Source organism: Theropithecus gelada, chromosome 15 (assembly GCF_003255815.1).
Source record: "Theropithecus gelada isolate Dixy chromosome 15, Tgel_1.0, whole genome shotgun sequence".
NCBI lineage: Eukaryota > Metazoa > Chordata > Mammalia > Primates > Cercopithecidae > Theropithecus > Theropithecus gelada.
Genome location: NC_037683.1, coordinates 83,583,839 through 83,606,199, shown reverse-complemented (window position 1 = coordinate 83,606,199; position 22,361 = coordinate 83,583,839). Strand labels below are relative to the sequence as shown.

General features: G+C 43.4%; 1 protein-coding gene across 2 annotated transcripts in view; it reads right to left on the bottom strand.

Moving 5' to 3' along the window:
• MAMDC2 (MAM domain containing 2) overlaps window positions 1-22,361 on the bottom strand; it is a 172,937-nt gene that overhangs the window by 85,938 nt on the left and 64,638 nt on the right. For both annotated transcript variants that reach the window (XR_003115923.1, XM_025359396.1), the window contains exons 5-7: window positions 19,079-19,216; window positions 5,550-5,806; window positions 366-459 (exon numbers count right to left, since the gene is read on the bottom strand). Coding sequence is in view for 1 of the 2 variants with exons in the window: in XM_025359396.1 (XP_025215181.1) it covers window positions 366-459; window positions 5,550-5,806; window positions 19,079-19,216 (489 nt within the window). In the remaining variant the exon portion in view is untranslated. The remainder of the gene's footprint in view (window positions 1-365; window positions 460-5,549; window positions 5,807-19,078; window positions 19,217-22,361) is intronic.

The following is a 22,361-nucleotide window of genomic DNA, read 5'->3' as shown; positions in this document are numbered from 1 at the left end:
TATTCAGTAGATTGTGAGAGCTTTGTCCATCTACCCAGCCACCCATTTATGGTCCCAAGATATCCTCTAAAGAGAAAGATGGAGTGAGAATAAGTTAGTATTATTTAATTTTCTTTTCCTGGGAAGGAAAGATAAAAGCTTCCTAAGATAGGACAACTGGCTGATGGTGTCAGAAACATTAGATTCCCTCTGTGAGGGGGGAAAAAAGAGTAATATTCCAGAAAAAAATGACCTTTAAATCATTTTTTAAGGATGAGAGAAGGGGAAAGATATGAAAATTAAAAGCAATTAAAACAAGTTCTAACCACAAACATCTATTGAAACAGGAACATCCCAAAATGCAATGACAGATAGAGAATGCTCACCTGTCTGATTCTGGCAGTGAACAGGAGAGAACGAAATATCATCCAGGGCAACATAGCCTCCTTTGGGACCATTGAAAGCAACTTCAAAAATAACCTGCAGAGGAAAATGGCATGCTGTCACATGTTCACATATTTTCAGTTTGGCTTAAGTGCTCTTAATGATTTCAAATGACATGTCAATCAAACCAGATGAAGCCAAGTGACAAGGACTGATGGAATCAGATTTCCAAATATGAGTTTGGGCAGCACCCTCCTCAACCTACAGTCTCTTTTTGGGAGAATGAAACTGCTATGATCTGAGTGTCTGTGGGACACTCACGAATTCTCAAAAGTCATACATTGAAATATGAACCCCCCCCAAGGGAATGGTAATAGAAGATGTGGCTTTTTGGGAGGTGATTAGGTTTTGGAATGGGATTGGTGCCCTTATTAGTGTGCCCCTTCTGGAATTTGAGGGCACAAGGAGTTGGTGCCATATGGACCAGGAAACAGGCCCTCACCAGATGCCAGATCTGCCAACACTTTGATCTGGAACTTCTCAGACTTCAGAACTGTAAGAAATACATTTCTGTTGTTTATAAATTACCTAGGTTATGGTATTATGTTATAGCAGCCTGAATGGACCAAGACAGAGTCTTTAAAGTTGCCTTTTATTGGTGGATATGCCTCTCTTCCTTCAGTGTCAGCTGAAGTGCCTATGTTATTTCTCTTAGAACTACAGAACTAATTAGCATTATGAACTTCAATTAAAGGAAAAATCATCTAAGAAAGCAGGCCAGTTTTTGTTTGTTTGTTTTTGTTTTTTATTTTTTTACCTCCCTGCCATCACTCAGGGGCAAACACCCTCTGAGTTCCTTTCCTTCTTCCTATATGAACTCTACATCAAGGGCTGGACAAAGATGCAACAGTCAGAGGTGAGAACCCTGATCTCAGCATGTCCAGGTATGTTCCAATGGTTAGAAAGAACATGGACCAATGACTTCAACCCCTTTAGCTTTGCTTTCTTCTCTACCACCAACTTTAACTGTGAGCTTAGTCGACCACCTTCTGCCTGTAACCATGGGGGATCAGACGTCAGCACAGCCTTCACCTGTGCTGGAAAAACCACCCAGGTGTGCAGTCCTCTTGTGTGAGTTAATAACCTGAGAAGACGCAGCACAGAACAGGGCTTGAAACTTCAGTGCCTACAAAAGCCAGGCAGGTAGTGGAAATGCAGAAGTGGGTTGGGTATGGTGCAGCCTCTTGTGAAATAGAGACAGAAACCCCTGTCTAAAAGGGCAGCTGTCACTCAGGTGCATCAATTGCTGTTATGTGGGAAGCCAGACCTGTTATGGGTTGAACTGTGTCCCCCTGCATCCCTCACACGCAATTCCTGTGTTGAAGTGCCAACCTCTAGTATCTCAGTATGTGACCTTATTTGGGAATAGGGTCACTGCAAATGTAATTAGTTAAGATGAGGTCATGTTGAAGTAGAGTGAGCCTCTAATTTAAACGACTGGTGTCCTTATAAAAAGGAGAAATTTGGATGCGCGCGCGCACACACACACACACACACACACACACACACACACACACACACGGAATGCCATGTGAAAATGAAGGCAGAGAGCTACAAGCCAAGGAATGCCAAAGATTGCCAGCACACCACCAGAAATGGGAGAGAAGCATAGGACAGATTCTCTCTCACGGCCCTCAGGAGGAACAAGCCCTGCCAACACCTTGATCATGAACTTCTGGCCTCCAGAATGATGACATACAAAATTTCTGTTTTTTTAAGCCACCTCTTTTGTGCTACTTTGTTATGGGCAGCCCTAGCAAACAAATACGAGGCCTAACGTCTCTGTATCTAGCAAATTATCAAGAGGATCTGACTCTAGATTTTATTTGAAATCTTTGAGTTTGTCAATGCTGACAATTAATTCAAAAATTAAAAATAAAATGAAAAATCCCACTCCACAGCCAGACAGATCACCACTGTGGACTAGATTTGACCTCTAGGCTTCTAGTTTGCAGCTTCTTCTGAATAGAATGGTTTCCTGGAGGCAGACAGACCAGAGTTCAGAACCCATTTTCATCACTTATTAGCTAGGTAGGCCTGGATATATCACTGTATTAGTCTGTTTTCACGCGGCTGATAAAGACATACCAAGACTGGTTAATTTACACAGGGAAAAGGGTTTAATGGACTTACAGTTCCACGTGGCTGGGGAGGCCTCACAATCATGGCAGAAGGCAAAGAGGAGCAAGTCACATCTTATGGGGATGGAAGCAGGCACAGAGAAGAGAAGAGAGCTTGTGCAGGGAAACTCATCCTTATAAAACTAACAGATCTTGCGAGACTTATTCACTATCACTAGAAAGGCATGGGAAAGAACTGCCTCCATGATTCAATTACCTCCCACTGGGTCCCTCCCACAACACGTGGGAATTCAAGATGAGATTTGGGTGGGGACACAGCCAAACCATATCAATCACTTAACCTCCCAGGGTGTCAGTTTTCTTATCTATAAAACACCTGTCTTGTAAGACTGTTGAGGAGATTAAATGAGATAATGTCTACAAATATCCAACCACAGAGTCAGGCACATAACAAGCTCTGAACTAATTTTCTATCTTTTTCCGAAGGTTGGTTGGCCTCAGTGGCTCACGCCTGTAATCCCAGCACTTTGGGAGGCTGAGGTAGGCGGATCACTTAAGCTCAGGAGTTTGAGACCAGCCTGGGCAACATGGTGAAACCTCATCTTTACAAAAAATACAAAAATTAGCTGGGTGTGGTGACACATGCCTGTAGTTCCAACTACTTGGGAGGCTGAGGTGAGAGGATTGCTTGAACTGGGAGGCAGAGGTTGCAGTGAGCCAAGATCACTCCACTGCACTCCTGCCTGGGTGACAGAGTGAGACCCTGTTTCAAAAATAATAATTTTTTTTTTTTTTCTGCAGGTTGACTCCCTCTTGAACTTCTATTCAGGTTCCAGCCTAGTTAGCCACTAATTAGCTTGAGCAGGCCCATTCTTCTCCAGCCCTCAGTTTCTTCATTTTTTGAAAAGAAAAAGAGTTTGGACAAAATAGTTCTTAAAGTACCTTTCACCTTAACAGTAATGGTCCCACAGGGACCGGGTGCCTAAACTCTCCAAAATCCAAGGGGAACCCTAGAAATTTGTCTTTGCCAAGGGGGAAGGGCTGTGAATGAAGGAAAAGATGTGGACTTAGGAGAAGGAGCAAATTAAGATTACAAACTTAACACAGGTCCATGACATTTAGCTCTCAAGGCACTAGCTGGTAAAGTGAATGGCAAAATTTACGCAGAGCCGGTGGGGTAAGAATGCTATTCCCGATCAGCGTTTGCTAATCACAGCCTCTGTGCCAATGTGTTCTCTTGTTCAGACAGTCTCCAATGTTTGTTTTCCTTCTCAAAATTCACTTGAGAATGTGATGACATTAAACTCACTGATTTCTTCAGGACAACTTTCTTTTCCTGATGAGTGAGAGCAAATAACACCAGTGAATAGTTCAGATTGGTAGAGCAAAATCACATGTGTTGACCCAAAGGATGTGTATTGAGGTTTAGTCGTGTCCAGAGTTGTAACCTTTCAAGTATTGATTTTTAAAAATTCAGCAAAGTTTGATTTAGACAAACGTTGCCCGAGGAGCTTATTGTTGGATGAAAGGAGTTGGTAAAGAGAACACTATCAGTGTGTGTGGGGGACTCATCTGACTTTGATAGGAAACTTTTGAAGCAGTACATGCATTTCTTTTCCTCCTCATAACCCAAACTCACAGAAAATTTTCCACTGAGCTGCAAGAACAAATCAAGACCTGGTTGGACTTTGGGATAGGAAATAGCACACATTCTGCAAAAGACACTGTGCTCTCTCTAGAGTGTTTTTTTGCGGGGGGAGGTAGGGGAGGTAAATAGGAAGGGGATGTGGGGAGAGGCAGGCACGCCATCAGTAGATGAAACACATCAGAAACTAAGACCCAACCCTGTTCTCTGCAGCTCTACATCAGGCTAGCAGATGGCACCACCGAAACCCATCCAGAGGAATAATCTGCTTCTCTGGCACTTTAAAGGGAACTGGAGAAGATATTGCAAGACGCACAAAGTGAAAAGTGAGGGACATTAATAACTTGGGGTAACCGAGACTCTACTTATAGCTCCAAATCTTTATGGCAATATTATAGCAACCATATTGCTGCACCCACTGATTCTGGTGGTGCTATGGGGTCCTCAGACAGAGCTGGGCCTCCTTCCTCAGCTTTGGGTCAGATTTTAGTCCACGAACTTAGTTACTAAGTTCTCTGGCATTCACCAGCTGTGTGACCTAGAAAAAAATGTCCAATTTCTTGGACACTCTGTTTTCTCTCTTCTTGTCTGTAAATACGGAGATAATTTTATCTACTTGGCTGGATAGTCAGTACTGAAAGTGCTCGTAGCTTCTGAAATACATACATAGATACAGACATGTATCAATGTATGTGCTTAGAAAAAGGTCGAAAAGATAGTAAACCTTTAATGTTAGTAGTCCTCCCCTTTGTGAAGTTGGCTGAGGGCATTTTAATTCATTTCATGTCTCTGAATTTTCTAATTCTTCTGCATTGAACGTATCACTTATATAACCGGAAAAAGTTTTAAAATGAAGGCATCAAGACTTATTTCAAACTAGGGCCATAATAGCAAGTTTATTTCTGATTTTACAACATTATTTATGTTGCAAAAAAAGAAATGAGTCACCTTTTTTTTTTTTTTTTAGAAAAACAGTTCACTCAAGTAAGGAAAACCTTCAAAACTGCTCTCAGGAAAGGTAACTCCAGACTGAGTTTGGAGTTTCTGATCTACTTGGAGGGTTCTGATCTCCTCGTTTGAACCCTCTGTGACCACAGTGCAAGCTTCAGAAGGAGAGGGTCGCCAAGAAGTCCAGTTGGTTGACTGGCTTTTGCCATATTTGTTCTCATAAAAATGACTCTTGCTAGGAAATGAAGGTAATAAAGGAGGCAGGCAAAGGGGACACAGAGGAAGGGAGAGCAGGAGAGGGGCTGAGGATGAGAAAGAGCATGGTTCAGGCACAGCAGAAAAGACAGACTGAGTGTGAGACTGCACAGCCTCTCCATCTCCAGCTCTGTGTGTGGGTGGCACATCTGCAGAGCGCCCACCCTGGCACAGCTGGTGCATACCAGTACACCTACCTCCATGGGGTAAGGAGCATTGAACTCGACCTCTGCAAGATTCCAGGCAGCATTCCCTGGCCTATCTGCTTTCCAGATTTCCTCGTAAAGGCCAGCCACATCCCGAGTGTAAAGGGAAAAGACATTGTCATTTCCCTGCTGGATCTGGTAATAAAATGACAGGCAGCCAGCCATGGGGGCCGTGGTCAACGGGGAGATGAGCTGTGCCACCTCCTGGAAGTGCTTCACATAAACCGAGTCCACGTACATGTAGTGGCCTGAAAATCAGAGAGACAGAGCACAGCGTAAGAGTTGGGGGTGGGGAAGGGAAGAGGTTCAGGTGAAATGGTGTGATTCTGCATTCAAAATAATCCAGCAGGAATGGTGAGGAGGAAGTGGATGAGTTACAGCTGACAGAGGTTTGGCCATGAGTGGATGGAGAAATGTTGCAGCTGAGAGATGGGTCCATGGGGTTCATTGCACTCTGCTAAATACAGGATGAGACCATTCCTTTTACTTTCCTTACTTTTGATTCAAGTAAAATATACATAGAGAAAAGTAGATGTGTCATCTGTCGAGTGCTTAAATTTTCACAAGCTGAACACACCCATGGAAAGAAATAGAACATTACCCTAGAAGCCACTCCCTCACAATCCTGATTGAGTTATAAGACTCTGAAGAGGACATAAAGCTTACCATCTACTCTTAAAAGGGCATGGAGAGACCCTCCTGCACATGTTTACAATTAATGCAAGATGTCACCATGTGTGTTTTGAGTGAAACTAAGATTTTGAATTCCAACTATATGGCAATGTGTGTATTGTTAATAGCATGCAAGTCAATCGACACTGAAATTTGGAGGAGTGAATATGTGGTATCACTCTTGGCAGGTCTTTGTGGGCTCTGGACCCAGGGGCTGGCCTCCGTTAGGGGCATCTTGGTGAAACACAGAAGCCATATGACAGAATGGAGACAGCCTTGACTTAGCATTGAAGAGAACTGAGGTTGAATCCTGCTCCACTTCTTACTAGCCCTGTGACCTTGAACAAGTTTCTGAGTATGTCTGGGTCTCAATTTCCGGATCTCTAGAATGACAATCAAATACTTTCCTCATAGAGGCAATGAATATTACATGGAGTCATGTATGTAAAGTGCTTAGCGTGTGCCTGGTACATTGTAGCTGCCTAACAATTACAATGCCATTCACAATTCTAGAACCATGCTTGCCCTATAGCCTGTTTTGTATAAAGGGTAAGCTATCATTGTTAGCAATTTTGTATGAATTTATTTGAGTGGTGACAGAGAAGTGCTATGCAATGCAGCTTCAACAGAATGCCCTTTCTATTTACAAGCTCAGAACAATTACAGCTTAATATCTTCATTTCCATGACATAATCTCTGGTTAATAAGAATTCCTGGCCAGGTGCAGTGACTCATACCTTAATCCCAACACTTTGGGAGGCTGAGACGGGAGCATTGCTTGAGGCCAGGAACTTGAGACCAGCCTGGGGAACATAGTGAGACCCCTGTCTCTACAGAAAAAAACTTTCTTAAAATTAGCTGGGCAAGGTAGCATGCACCTCTGGTCTTAGCTATTAGGGAGGCTGAATCAGGAGAATCACTTGAGCCCATGAGTTTAAGGTTGCAGTAAGCTGTGATCACACCACTGTCCTCCAGCCTGGGTGATAAGTGAGACCCTGTCTCCAAAAATTGAAATAAAATAAGGAAAGAATGCCTTTTCTCCATTATGAAGAGCAGAAAAAAATATTAGAAGGAGCATATGCATTTATACACTGGATGTTTACTTTGTATCTAGCACATAGCCCGGTATGTGGTGGGCCCTCAACAAATGGTTATTTAATGTACAGACATGGTCTCAGAAAGGTCCTCATCTCAACATGGCAGAGGGGAAAAATGGACAGGTCAAAGCTGACTTTCTCCTGATGGCAAGTTGTTCAACACCCTGAATCCCCTGAATAATCTTATTTGAATATAATTTACCTTATCGTCTTGCCAAACCACACAACAGTGAATAAACAGAGATTACGAACTCAAATTTTCAGAGGAGGCAGCCAGATTAAGTGTATGAATGAAGTTGATTGAGTCAGGGAGAAAATAGAGAGTGGTAAATTAGTAGCTAGCATTTGAAATCTTACTTTTCCCCACATTGAGAAACAGAAACCAAGCTTGTCTGGAAAAATAAAAACGTCTGATAGTGCTGGGCCCATATTCTTATGCGTCAATAACCGGCTTGGGGTGAGAAGCCTGGCCCTCACCCCTGTGTTCTCCAGCCTCCCTGAGAGAGCAGCGCCTACCCAGTGGATGCCCGGCATCCAGCCCTGTGCTGCAGGCTTTCCCCATCCTAGTCTGGAATTCAGGTTTTCATGGCAAATCTATCCATTTTTAAGGGATGCTTCCTGTGTGGTTTGCTAGGGCAGCTGTCACAAAATACTGCAGAATGGAAGGCTTCAGCAACACACATGTATTGCCTCACAGTTCTGGAGTCCAGAAGTCAGGGATCAAGGTGTCAGCAGAGGTTGTTCCTTCTCAGGGCCGTGAGGGAAGGATTGGTCCTGGGCCTCTCTCCAAGCTTCTGGTGGTGTGCTGGCAATCTTGGGCATTCCTTGGCTTGAAGGTCTCTGCCTTTATCTTTACATGGCATTCTCCCCGTGTACATCTCTCTCTGTGCCCAAAGTTCCCCTTTTAATAAGGACAGCGGTCATATTGGATTGGAGGCCCACCCTACTCCAGCATGACCTCATCTTAACTAATGACATCTGCACCCATCTGTGTCCAAGCAAGGTCACATTCTAAGTCCTGGGGGTTAGGACTTCAACATGTGAATTTTGAGTGTGCACAATTCAACACCTAACACTCCCTACCATATTTTTTTAAACTTCGTATTGCCAAATAAACATATCTACAGGCTAGAAACCACTGTAGGCTCCACTTTGCCACCTCTGGGGAGGAATTTTAAAGGAAGAATCAGAATGTCAGACTGAATAGAATCAAAGAACCTCTGATATGGAGGCGAGGTCACTCCTCCATATCCCAAGCTTGAAAACCCTCTAAAGCACTCCTGGTGGCCAGCCAGCCTTGACGAGAACATTCTAGTGGTGGAGAATGCCTATGACCAGTTAGCCTCTGTAATCTGCTTCTGTTCTGTAAGCACTCACATGAGTAACAAAGGCAGAGATGAAATCTTCATTGCCCTTTGTAACATGACTTACCAATGAAACAGAATCTTTTTGTGAGATATGAGCAGGGAGAATTGAATGGAGGAGAGCTATAATTCTTTGTATTAGAATGTACATACATTATAATACTTTGTGTCCTGGATACCTAATTGCAGGGGCCACAGAGATCCTCTTTAAGAGAACTTGCTGAAGAAACCATCATTGACTGGGTCTCCAGCCACCTCACCTTTGGACCTGCAGGAGAGTGTACGAAGACCACACCACTCTGGGCTGCTCCCAGCTCCCTGCTCCAGAGTGACCAAGCACAGCAGAGGGGCAGGCCATTCTGTCTGCCATGGGGCCCTTCAGCAGCTCCCGTTGGCCCAGGTTCTCCTCTTCCTCAGGGGTCAGGTTTGCATCCTGAGTTGAAAGTTTTCCCTACCCAGGGCATCTTTATGACTTTTGTGGGCCCCAGGCCCTTTTGCTGTGGTGGGCCCATTCCTCCATTTAAAAAAAAAAAAAAAAAAAAAAAACCCTTAACATTTTGGTTTACTACTGCATTGGCATAAAGAGGTATATGATGTAGGCTAGACATTATTATATTCATTTTACCCTTCCAGTTTTAAAATAAAATTAAAATATTGTCATGGACCCCAAAAATGCCATGGCTCCTAGGCACTATGGCTGCTGTGCCCAATAAGGACATTGGGCCTGTCCCCAGCTAGTCTGGCTCCTTCCTCCTCAGAGCCTTCACAGCCATCTCTCCCAGGAAATCTCTTTCCCACCTAGTCCCAGCTTACTGTCTGCTTCCACAGCCAGCCTTGTTGTAAATTCACCTTCCTTGCAGATGACAGACATCTGAGAGTTGTCTTTAAAGGATAGTAACTCACCTGCTCTGTGGACAATATTTTGTGCATTTGCAGTCAAAGTGCCTCACTAACAACTTATGCTCAGGACGCTAGTCCAAGTGAACCACAGTCACATTTCTGATCCAAAAATCATCCAGCAAACACAACATGATCTGCCCAAAGTGAGTCAGAGAGGCTGCTGGGAACAAGACCAAGACTGCTGACTCCAAGTCTCATTCGGAACCACCAGACTAGACCACATGCCCTTGCCCCCTTTTTCTTTCCATCATTCATTTTTTGCCAAAGATGGGTTCTATTTACTGACAATTTGAGCAACGTTAAGCTTCTCATTAGGGAACAAAAGGTAACTCATCATGAGTTTATTATCTCAGTTGAACTGGTAGGGGTGATTCAGAAATTGTCATTCAGGTGTCTGCCCCAGGAGAAGAGGCTGGAGGAATGACAGCCAAACCAGGCGGAGTGTGTTATCAGATACAATCTGTTCTGAGGAAGAGGAGTCAATGGGTAGGTGGCTGCAAGTGCCATAGTATTCTCCTTTCTAAAAACAATGAAGGTAGCCTGGAGTTCTTGGGAAATTTTGTCCAGTGCCTGATATTAGGAGAATTTTCCTGCCTAGTTCAATGAGCACAACACTCCTATCTGGCATAGGGTTCTAGAGCTTCCAGAACCTCTGGAAAAGGCCTTTTTTGTTTTTTGTTTTTCATCAGATCTTTAAGATTCGAGTAGGATGAAACTAGGTATAGATGGACTTTAAGTAGACAGAATCCTTTAATCTGCCAAATCACTGGAGACCCTGCAGGCCACAGAGATTTTTAAAGTATTAAAACTTGAACTGAAAATGAAAGAGGTTATATGGGGGGAATGGGTTCCCCCATAAGATTAAGAATTGAGAAGCTTATTGCCACTCCTCTACAGTATGTGCTGCTTTGCCATACACAGAGTGAAAATCAATCTATTATTACCTAATTCTGGATTATACACAAAAAGCCCGAGGTTTCTAGGCAAAATACATTTCAAATTCAGCTGAAACAAAGATCACAATTCTCAGTCATGCCGCCAGTGCTCAGGCCTCTTCTGGGATGGAGCCTGCGGTGCTGGTGTATGCACACTTGCTCCTGAAGAGGCTGTCCATTCCTTTCTTGCAAGCAGCCTTCTGTATTAGCTGAACTTTTCATGTGGAACCAGTGGCCCCTGGTAGTCAGCCATTTCCCCTTGTATTAGGGAAAGAACTTTAAAGGCGGTTTCTGAATGTTTATTTTCAAGCAGTCTGGCTCACCAGCATTCCCCCAAGACTGCCCTTGGCTTGGCCGTGGTGCCAGAGGCATTCTCTGACTCAGCTGTGATGCGGTCCTGTTGGCCACATTTGCACTCCAATTGTGTTGTCTGGACAAGCTGTCTCCCCAGTAGGGCAGACAACCTGGTCTGAAGAGATGTATGCCAGAGGGAAATACCCCTGGTCTGCTGCCATGGTGAGTAGATGGCACCCAAAGAGAATGAGTTACGATGCGTGTTTTTCCACCCAATGAGTCTGACAGTATCTTCACAAGCCTTTAGTTGTAAGGGTTTTGGTGGCCCTTACCATCATAAAGTCAGACTCTAGTCTTTTTATACAGCTTTCAAGGATGATGTAAACATGAATGAATATTATGTGAGACTTCTCGTATCTGTGCTAAGACCTCAAAGCCCCAAACAATAAGTGACGACAACCTCTATTTTCTAAAGAGAGGTGCTAGACCGTCAATATGCTAAGTAGCAACCCCTGGCACCTACCCCGGCTCTACCAGTGTTAGCCCGTCTCTCCCCTCTAGCCTGTGCATATGAGAAGGCTCGAGATGAATCAGAGAGATTGGAGATGGGGTTTCTATAAAGAGTGTTGTCACAGAACCGCCCTGCTATGTGTTTCCTTTCGACCTCTCCAGGGAAGGCAAGGGGATTGCTTCCCCTTTCTTAACTTGTCTAAAGGAGGGGCCTTAAGGGAACCACTCATGGAAGAGGTAGAGGAAGGAAACTGCCATCTAACCTCATCCCTTCCCCTATGTGCAGAAATTTCTGAGCTCTGCAATTGCTCTGAACCTTGAGATGAAGGGGGTCAGAGTTCTTAAGAAAGCTTGACCAGTGATACTGGAGTGTGGTGTGATGCAGAGATGGAGCCTGGCACTGGTGCATACCTCTAAAGGCAAGAAGCTGACCCTAGGGACCTGTGGGGGAAGAGTGGAGAAAAAGGAGTTTGCTGCCGGTGAACTGCACTTCCAGAGTTTGAGGGGGCAATTTAGAAGGCAGCTGGGCTACACTACCTTAAAAGAACTCTTCTCAAGAGAACTGCCTGCCAGTGCGGTAATTCCATTAGAAGGGAGCTGGTGGGGCATACCATAACTTATAGGAGCTAAGAAGGATTCATAGATGGTCAGCCAGAGAGTTGCTCATCCCTGTCTGGCAACACTAAAGTGGGATCCCCCATTGGCCATGACAGGAATGCCAGAATTTGGCCATGTGCTGTATGAAGGGCATCACCTCTAGATTAAATAGCAACAGTCAAGTGAAACTTTTGTCCCTGGCCTTTGCCTTTCTGTTCCATCCCCACCCCGCCTATTGCCTCCCAACCCTGAAGCAGCCAGAAGCCAGTAAGAGGGAGAAGAGGTAGGGAAGAAAAAGGTGAAGTATGAAGAGACAAAGCACAAACCTTTCTCTCTACAGCTGTTGTGTGGCCCAGTCTGTGGGAAGATCTAAACTAAATGAGACATTGCAGTTGTGACTTGACTGAACCTAATCCTTGAAAGTGAAGATGTTTATTAATACCTGAAAGTAACTGGAAAGCCACAGCAAGTCATCCAAGGGTAGAGAAAGGAAATTCAGCAGACCTTGCACAAAGAAAATGGTAAGTAAATTAAGAAAGCTGCTTCCCTACCGCGTGCTTCCACCATGCACCAAATGGATCAATGCAGAGAGTAAATAAATAGGTCCTGTTAAGACGACCCTTGCTCATTCCAAACTGAAATGAGTAGAGTGTCATGATCATGGAGAGATGATCCATCCATCTCGTGATGTTTGATGGAATAAAATAACTCTAACCTTATTTTAGGTTTTGAAACCTTGTCCAGCTTCTTCCAGAGCAACACAACAAGCAAGCTTGGTTTTTTAAATCTCAGCAAAGAGATGCATTTCCCTCATTATTTTTCCGGCAATCACCTATTTTTCTTTTTCTTTTTTTTCGCTAAGGTAGGTAGAAAACAGTAATGATCTGAGCTGTCAGTAGGTTACCTCCTGAAAGATTTTGTTTCACTTCATGAAATATGAATAAAGAAAGAAACCCGTATGTGATGAGTCAGAATTAAGAAAACACAGTATAAAAATCACATCCCCTCCAGTATTCCAAAGATGTCCCACCACAATTCTTACTGCATTATTTTAGTCATTTCTATCATTAGACAATAATTTGGGGGCACGATGCTCATTTAAAAACCTTGACTCAATGTTTGGGGCAGATTGTTTGGAACATACAAGGAAATGAAGGAAAACTCATATCCACACTGTAGTTTTCAGAAATTACATTCACTGTTTGCTTTTCTACAACCCAAAGACTAGCACTCTCCTGGGAAGACTTCCCTCAACCCTCTCTGCAGTTCTGAAATTCCTAAGTAGACAATGAGCTCCCCTTCTATATGCTGTTTCTCCAGTTTTTACCTGAAAGCAAAGGCAAAAGCTGCATCTAGTATATGAACGAACACAAGATGAACTCACATAGAGCAAAATCTGCTGTTGCAGGCAGACATCTGAACCATTTAATCTTAACTTTGCCACCCAAATTGATAGAGCTCCAGGGAAATCAGTATACCCAGTAGAAAGCAAATATAAGAGAGGCAACCTCTTTCCTTTTTAGAGCATTGGAGGGTTTGTTTTGCTTTGTTTTAAAGAATGATACTGACCAAATCTTTGAGTCCTATGGGCAGAGCTTTTCAAATAAAGTATTTTAGAATCTTTTGAACTCATCATTTTTAGCCCCACCCTCTGTAGGGGAAAGACTTACAGAGCACTCCAGGCTTAGAGGAGTGTGTGTGTGTGTGTGTGTGTGTGTGTTGAGTGGGGATGTTGGCTAATGAATGGCCAAAATATTAGTCCAAAGGTTGAAGAGGACTTGGAGTGAAATAACAGGAAAGATTGGAATGCAGACAATCAGGCTTCCTGCTAATCATAAGTAGGAATGTAGCCTGCGACCTAGGGGTTCCTCTGCCATCATCACATACCTTGTGCTTCTCAAATGCTGTCCAATCATAAAATAAACCATCCACTCTCATGCCTCTACACTTTTGCACATGCTGCATTTGTCTCCCCCTTATCCATTTCTTCAAATTCCCGTTCTGCTATTCCTTCCTCAAGAGAGCCTTCTCTGTACCCCAAAACCAAGGTAGTCTTTTTTTCTGTGGTTTCATATCATTTACTTCATACCTCTATTAGTCATGCATTACTGTGCATGCTTGCAAGTTTATGTAGCATTTTGGTATTCAGATAATTTGAGAAATGCCATAATGTACATGAGCACAGAACTATATTAAAGGTGGTGAGAAATCCTGAAATAAAGAAATCTCTTTAGCTTTCTTTAATGCAGGGTTTCCCCAGTTTATTTGACCACATATCACCCTTGTGCTCCATATAAGGATTAGGGAAGGACATTTTGGGAAAAGTGGGTTCCTATAAACTCTTTGAGGTTAATGATTTTTTTCTTTTTTTTAAGCATCATTTTTTTTTTTTTTTAAACTATACTTTGAGTTCTGGGATACATGTGTCAAATGTGTAGGTTTGTTACATAGGTATACATGCGCCATGGTGGTTTGCTGTACCCATCAACCTGTCATCTACATTAGGTATTTCTCCTAATGCTATCTCCACCCTGCCAACAGGCCCCAGTGTGTGATGTTCCCCACCCTGTGTCCATGTGTTCTCATTGTTCAGCTTCCGCTTATGAGGGAGAACATGCGGCGTTTGGTTTTCTGTTCCTGTGTTAGTTTGCTGAGAATGATGGTTTCCAGCTTCATCCATGTCCCTGCAAAGGACATGAACTCATCCTTTTTTATAACTGCATAGTATTCTGTGGTGTATATGTGCCACATTTTCTTTATCCAGAATGACTGTTTTTTTACATCACCAGGGTATGCAAGAATGTAAATATAAATACATGTAAAAAGTGCTTATTATGTGTTTGTTGAATGAGTGAAGAAATGAATAAGTGATCAATGAAGAAGCGTAATTCTGGTGTTGAGGCTCTGACTGGGTAATCCCATGGATTGCTGGAAGGTAGGTAGAAGATCTTTTTAGACTTCCTCCCTTCAACCCTCGGGTCAGCTTCTTTTTCAGCCCACAGTATTGACATATGGGTACCAAGCAATGCTAGTGGGAAAAGCTGCCTGCTTTGGGGAAGTATTCTAGAATAGCCAAGGAAGAAGAGGAAGAATGGGAAAATGGAGAGAAGAAGATGGGAGGGAAAAAGGGAGTGGGAGAGGAGAGAGGCAAGTGCTTATGTCAGGGGTGGCAGCACCCTACCAGCAAGTCTTAGTGCTTCTCAAGGATGACCACATCACTATGCCTACGTCTTGACCCTTCTGGTCAAGATACTAGAAAATCCAGGGCCTCTTTTTCTCAACCCTTTGTTCCTTTAGTTCTCCTTTTCTTCTAGTGCCAAATGCTGTGTGCTTATAAGTATCCAGGAGGGACTGAAGCCATTTTGAAATAGATCTCACTGAATGGTGAATTTGGAGATTTTGGTAAATAGCATTAGGCAATGAGAGAAAAGTAAAATATTGGAACTCAAAGCCATCTTTGAATCATTGAATTCAAATTGCTCATTTGCAGATGTGTCAATGGCGACCCTAAGAAGTTGAGGGCTTAGTCAAGGTAATAAAGTACTCTGATAACTGAGCCTGGAGCACAAGTATTTGGACTCCTAGCCTGGGGCTCTTTCTCTATCCCTGGGGACACAAATATAGTCAGAATATTCTATGATTGCAGATGGGCGTGAAGAAGGACTAGGAGAATTACACTCTTCAAAGGATGAATTGCACTCAGATAACATAGTCAAATGGATGATTTGACACTAGTCTATTGGTCTGTTGCCTCTTCCAAGAAATATATGTTCTCCCCAGCCAGCTGCCTCTTGCCATCATTGAGGATGAAAAATGAAACACTGAATAATCACTGAATCATAATATTGGTTACCCACAGGGTTTGACTTTGGAACTAATTTTTAAATGATTTGGGAAAAGTTCTCTAACACTTCCCCATTGTTAAATTTGCATCTCTGTGCAGCTGTGATAATGACAGGAGACATAATTGCCATTTTGATGCATCAGCCTTTCAAGATCCTTTCTGTTCCTTGTATTAGATTCTTAAGATAGGACAGAAAATCAATCTCAAAACTAGCCTATTGTCACACATGAAGAAAAAGTCATCGGGCTTTTCTTTCTTCAAACCCCAGGAGATTGTTAGTTGCTTTACTCATTTACATAAAGCTCTCAAGAGTTGGTGACATTTTATTATTTTAAGTTAACCCAACTGTCTTTTAAAATACTCATGCAGATTCATGGATTACTTTGCCATGACTGGTTATCATTCACTGTACACAGAGCACTCGTTTATAGTGTGGTTCCTACAAAGGGCCCCAAATGAGGATAGGCCACTTATTTATAAGGTAAAAATATGGACTATCCATAGAAAAAATTCAATCTCTTGTCACTGTCAAAAGTGCTAAACAGCACTTTGGGAGGCTGAGGCAGGCAGATCACCTAAGGTCAGGAGTTTGAGACCAGCCTGGCCAACATGGGGAAACCCTGTCCTTACTAAAAATACAAAAATTGACTGGATGAAGTGGTAGGTGTCTGTAATCCCAGCTACTTGGGAGGCTGAGGCAGGGAGAATTGCTTGAACCCGGGAGGTGGAGGTCTCAGTGAGCTGAGATCACACCACTGCACTTCAGCCTGGGCAACAGAGCAAGACTCCATCTCAAAAAAAAAAAAAAAAAAAGAAAAGAAAAGAAAAGAAAAAGGCTGAACCTAGGTTTTAAAGGTAGGAAGTACATAAACATGCTTTTTTTGTCTTATCTCAATTTCTTATGTAAGTGACCCCAGATGCATCTGAAGAAACAGTTTCTGGGGGATTCTTCTGTACTCTTGCTCCACCTTTTTACTGTCCATCTACTGAAATAATCCCTGTCATGTTAATCCATCTAAAAACACTGCTGTGATGGTGTCTCTCCCCTGCCCAAACACCTGTGTGGCCTCCCATTGTCAATGAAATAAAGTTAAAATCTCTTACCTGGCATTCCAGGCATTTTCGAATTTGTCCCTGTACTGCTTTCTCAGCCACATCTCTTCCCCCATCCACCCCTCGTAGCTACCACCACTGTATCATTGCTCTTAGCTTTTTCTCATCTTTGTCAAAATCATACCAATCCCCGAAATACGGTTTACTTCTTTTATCATGTCTTCTAGGACATCCAAGCAGTGAGGGGCCTCTTTTGTCTCTGAATTCCCAACACCTTTCCTTTTTGGTGGGGGAAGGGGACCACTCTTATTGCACTTGACACATACCGCCCTTTGTTAACATCCAGTTGTGATAAAAATCTCTTTTCCGGCCGGGCGCGGTGGCTCAAGCCTGTAATCCCAGCACTTTGGGAGGCCGAGATGGGCGGATCACGAGGTCAGGAGATCGAGACCATCCTGGCTAACACGGTGAAACCCCGTCTCTACTAAGAAATACAAAAAATAGCCGGGCGAGGTGGCGGGCGCCTGTAGTCCCAGCTACTCGGGAGGCTGAGGCCGGAGAATGGCGTGAACCCGGGAGGCGGAGCTTGCAGTGAGCTGAGATCCGGCCACTGCACTCCAGCCTGGGCTACAGAGCGAGACTCCGTCTCAAAAAAAAAAAAAAAAAAAAAAAAAAAAATCTCTTTTCCTTTCTTGAAAGAATCTTCCTTGAAACTGGGAAGGGGCCATAGAGGATCTGTCATTTTAATTGTCATTTTCCCCATTATATCTAATGCTGGGTCAAATTAATGACAATGCTAGATTTAAAGTTGCATTTGTTTTAAACAGGCAAGCTCCATGAGACTCCAATCTTTTTATTTGTGGTTACTTATAAGTAACTTATTCTAAGAAGCCTGAACATGTTGTAAAAGAAAAGAAACTTGTCAAATGAAGGTTGCAAAATAGAAGTTGGCCAACAGGACCTGACCTGCAAATGTGTTTTATTGGCCCACACTGTGATTTTAGAAAACATTCACCAACTTTTAAACATTTGGGAAATTTCACACACAAAAAAATCCCCTGCCTTCCTGATGATCTTGAAACATCAAAAGATCTAGCAACCCGGGCTTGCATTCTCACACAGCAGCAACTCATTAGAGCCGAGTAGCCTTTGCACAGGGTCTCTGCTGTCTAGTCTGCCGCAGTCCTCACCCAGCCCACATGTCATTTGCTTATACTGTCTGCCTGGCTGTTACAGGAGACTGAACCTGAGATTCGGGATATAAAGGAGAAGATAGAATAGGAGCAAAGAGAACAATAAGGTTAGGATGAAGACGGTCTAGAGTCAAGATAAGCTGAAGGATGAGCACTTTTGAAAAAAAGAGTTGGAGACATGATTAAAAATATTCAGATGACGAGAAGCAATAGTGAATGAAGAAAAATGGAAAGAACCATAAAAGGTCATCAATATCTCTGTGTAAAGGATCAAAAGAGAAAAAGTTAACTGTTTGCAGCAGAATAAAAATTCCTGTCTTGTTCTTGTTGAAAAGCCAGCCGCCAGAAGCTTCTTACTCCTTGGAGAGCTTGGAGTCGAGGATGAAATGTCTTGCAACTGTGGAGAGACCTAGGCTTTTCCAAAGCCTACCAGGGTCCAGGTGAGAGCAGTGGTAACCCACAAGTAAGTAAGCCCTTGCCCTTGTCTCTCTTCTGTGGAGAACTTCTTCTCAAAGCTGACTTCTTGCCGATAACACAACCTCACCTCTCATTTTCCTTGCAGAGAAGCAGCCTTCTTCGCCACTAGGGGGGCCTGTTGCACACCACATTCAGAGCTAATCAGCAGTATTGGCTCACCTCACTGTCACTTGGGAAGTTCCTAGGACCCATTCCCATCCTTTGATCTATTTTCAGTGAAAAGTAACCTAGGATTATTCCAGCCTTGTCTTTAGAAATGAGAAATATTAAACAACAAATACACAAGAAAGTAAGGCATAATATGGAAATGTGAAAATACAAGACTAGGCCACAGGTGAAGGAAAATCTTTACGGGGTGGCCTTCCCCGTAGCTACAGAGCTCACAGGTGCAGTTTGTCTCTACCTCCCTGTAGATCCTTCCCTACTCTTCTGCCACACCTCCTGGTTCCTACTTAGTTCCTACTCACCCTCCTCCCTCCTCTCTTCCCTATTGACAGAAGCCACAGCTAGGTCAGTGCAGGAAGTGGGAGGAGACAGCAGAAAAATTTATCCTGGGAAATGGACTCTATTTGACCGCAGCTCACCCAGTTCACTCTTGAAGGTGTGATCCTGTGGGAGAATGGAATGGACATTCCGAATACTTCCTCCTCCAACAAACCAGTTCACGTTGGGATTCCAGCGGTTCACAAAGCCACAGAGATGATTTTCTTCAAAGTCACATTCTGGGGAAGGGAAACAAAAACACTGCATGGACACACAGTCACACCTGGGTACACCCATCCTCCTACAGAGTTTGCTCTTAGATATTCAGAAGTTTCTCTCTTCCTTTGCCCACTGTGACCTTTCTACCAGGACCCCTGCACAATATTGGTCAAGAAGAGAGACAGATCCTGTAATAAATCAAGATTCTAATTCATCATTGGCCCTTTGGATTATGGCCCTTCCACTTATTAGCCATGTCACTTGGAGCATGACTTATCACTTTTTGTAGCCTCTGTGTCTCCATATGTGAAATGGGGACAATGTTCCTACTTCACAGAGCTATTGTAAGTGTGGAGAGCTCCCAGCGCAGTGCCAGGCATGTGGTCAGTGCTTGGTACAAGTCAGCTGTTTTTATCAATCACCTCTGTCTCAAAGCACTGTTCAGGGTTATGCTCTTAGCTCTAGAAAATTTTTTCCACAACCCTTTCTTGAATCTGGTAGCCCAGTCCTCCTTTCCTTTCTCTTCTCATGATGAACAAGTTGCCCAGAGCTGAGGGGCATGTGTCCGAGATGCTAAAATTCCATTTTTCTTATAAATGAGAACCCAGGCAAAATAGGTGGGACAGATCTATCCTAGGTTCTGGGTTCCTTTTGCAGCTACTGAGTGGAGAAGAGAGAGAGGATAATCAGACCCTCCTCTTCTCCCCTTAGTGTCGTTGGCATGTTTGCGTGGATATATTGATCTTCATCAACAACTTTTCCTTAAAAAGGAGCGAGAAACTCACAAGCTAATGCCTCCACTGACCCTTATAATCATGCAGTTAAACTAGGAAGTATAATTGTGCTGGCCATTGGCCCCCTGCAGATCAATTTTGCTCTTCTCCACCTGATAGGTCCTGCAGAGGTTGACCTATCTGAACTGTATCAATGGGCTCCCCTGCCTTCCATCTCCCTGTTGGATTCGACCAATGGAAGGTGGAAGGAGAGTGAAATCAGGGGTTTAATTGCGCAGCAGTCTCCCAGCCAGGTCGCCATGGGTTGGCAAATCTTGTCAAGCAGTCCTCACCAAATAGCTATTGTTTGCAGGTACTGGAAACTCCTCCTCCCTTGTCCTTTCAGGCCAAAAGAAGACAACAGCTCATGAATTATCACTGTTACTAGACCTGGGTCACAGAGCTGTCCCTTGCTGGCTTCCTTTACGACTCAGTTTGTGATCTCTTCAGTGAGCTTCCCTCAAATTACTCAGGTTGAGTGTATCCTGTTTCCTCCTTCCTGCCAGGATCTTGACTGGTATAGTCAGCAATGTGTTTTTACATTAGCAAGCACTGAAAATTTCTAAGATTTTCATTTTCAATGTTTCCACCACAGTGTCTGCTAACCAATGCCCTAACATTCAGTGCCAAAGGCTGCCTAAGAGTAAAATAAAAAGCAAAATATTCCTCAATGTGCCAGGCTTCATTCTCAGCACTTTACATAAATGAACTTATTCAATCCTCAAAGCAGCCCCATGACATAGGCACTGTTACTAACCTCATTTTACAGATGAGGAATGGAAAGAGACAGAGAAAGTACCCAGAAAGAAAGAAGTGAGAGCATGATCATAGAGTTTAACGAGTTAAAAGTGTTGGCATCCTTTTGTTTCAAACAAATCAGAAGTCACCACATCATTTGAAGAAAGGCAACATGTCTTGGATGCCCAGCACTGTATATACCAATCATCTTCATAGCCACGATCTCATTCCTCCTCCCAAGAATCCTAGGAGGGAAGCATTTTATTCCCATTTTACAGATGACAAAGCAGAGGCTGAGGCTCAGTAAGCTGACTGGGCCAGCAGGTGGCGCTCCACCAGGGGTGTCTAACTTGTCTGTCTTGTTTGCAACCTTTTACATGTGCCAGGTGGGAGCCCAGAGGGAGGCTCAAGGAAGGGATCCTGAGCCTCACTGTATCTTCAGAAAATGGTATATTTTCTTTCACTTGCCCTAGAGACATCATTGAGATCAAAACAGAGAAGTGAAACTTCAGGGGATTAGCAAAGGCATTTTTGTTGTTGTTGTTGTTCAGAACCTTCTTTGACTGTCCTTTCTCTTCCCCGCCACATTCATGTAGCCTTCAAGAGCTGTCAGTGCTGAAAAATCTCTCAATTCTACTGCCTTTTTCCGATTCCACTGCTAATTCAGTATTGCCCTCATTAAGTCCCCTCTGTAAGGTCACAGCTGCTTCCTAGGGGTTTTCCCACCTGCTGTGTATTTTCCTTGTACCCAACTCATCTTCCACGTGACAGCTGGAGTCATCTGAAAGTGCAGCTGCACACTTCTCCCCTGCTGGCTGACCCATATGATTCAGCAGGTCCAAGCTCCACATCCTGCATCCACACTTTTCCATCACAAACTCCCTTAGCAGTCTTGGTCTTCACTTCAAACACCTTACTCAGCCTCTTCCCTTTGCCTGAACCTGTTCTGTTCTTTCTCCCCACAGAAGTCTGGCCACAGAGAACCCTTGCCTTCCTATCCTGCACCTCCACTTAACTAAATTCTTCTCCTTCTTGAAACTCCAGCTCCAATGCATTGTCCCTATTCAGTCCTCTCCAATTTCTTCTCCTCCTCCCTGCGCCCCCACTGCACAGCTTGTCCTTCCTCTGCAGTAGTTATCATATACAGAACTAGCTTCAGTGTAGACAAATAGAGACTGAACCACCATAGGACAGGGTTTACCCTTTCTTTATGCCCTCTTGGAAGCTGGCACATAAGAGACAGCCAACCAACTCTTCTCAAGTGAATTCTAAGTGACAACTGTGATTATTAAGAGGAGGGCAGTGGTATGCCAAGAGAGAAATGAGGGAAAGAAGATAATACAATGTCTGCTTTTCTGGCACATGCTACAAAAAGCTGAGTTTCCAGCAATTTGTAAATTATTTTAATCAGAACATGTCAAGGTTAAGGTGGCGGTTCTCAAGTTACAGTTGCTGCATCTATGTTTCTTTCATTAATCCAGACAGTACAGGCAAATTCTAATGAGCCTTCCCACACTAAAGACAAAACAACATACAGTATTCAAATGAACCTAGCAAAGAATTTAAACCAGTATGCATTATGCAGTGCATTCTATAAAATACTTGGTCTTTAGGATTGATTCAGTTCCCTCTGGCAACAGTAGCTTTTAGAAAA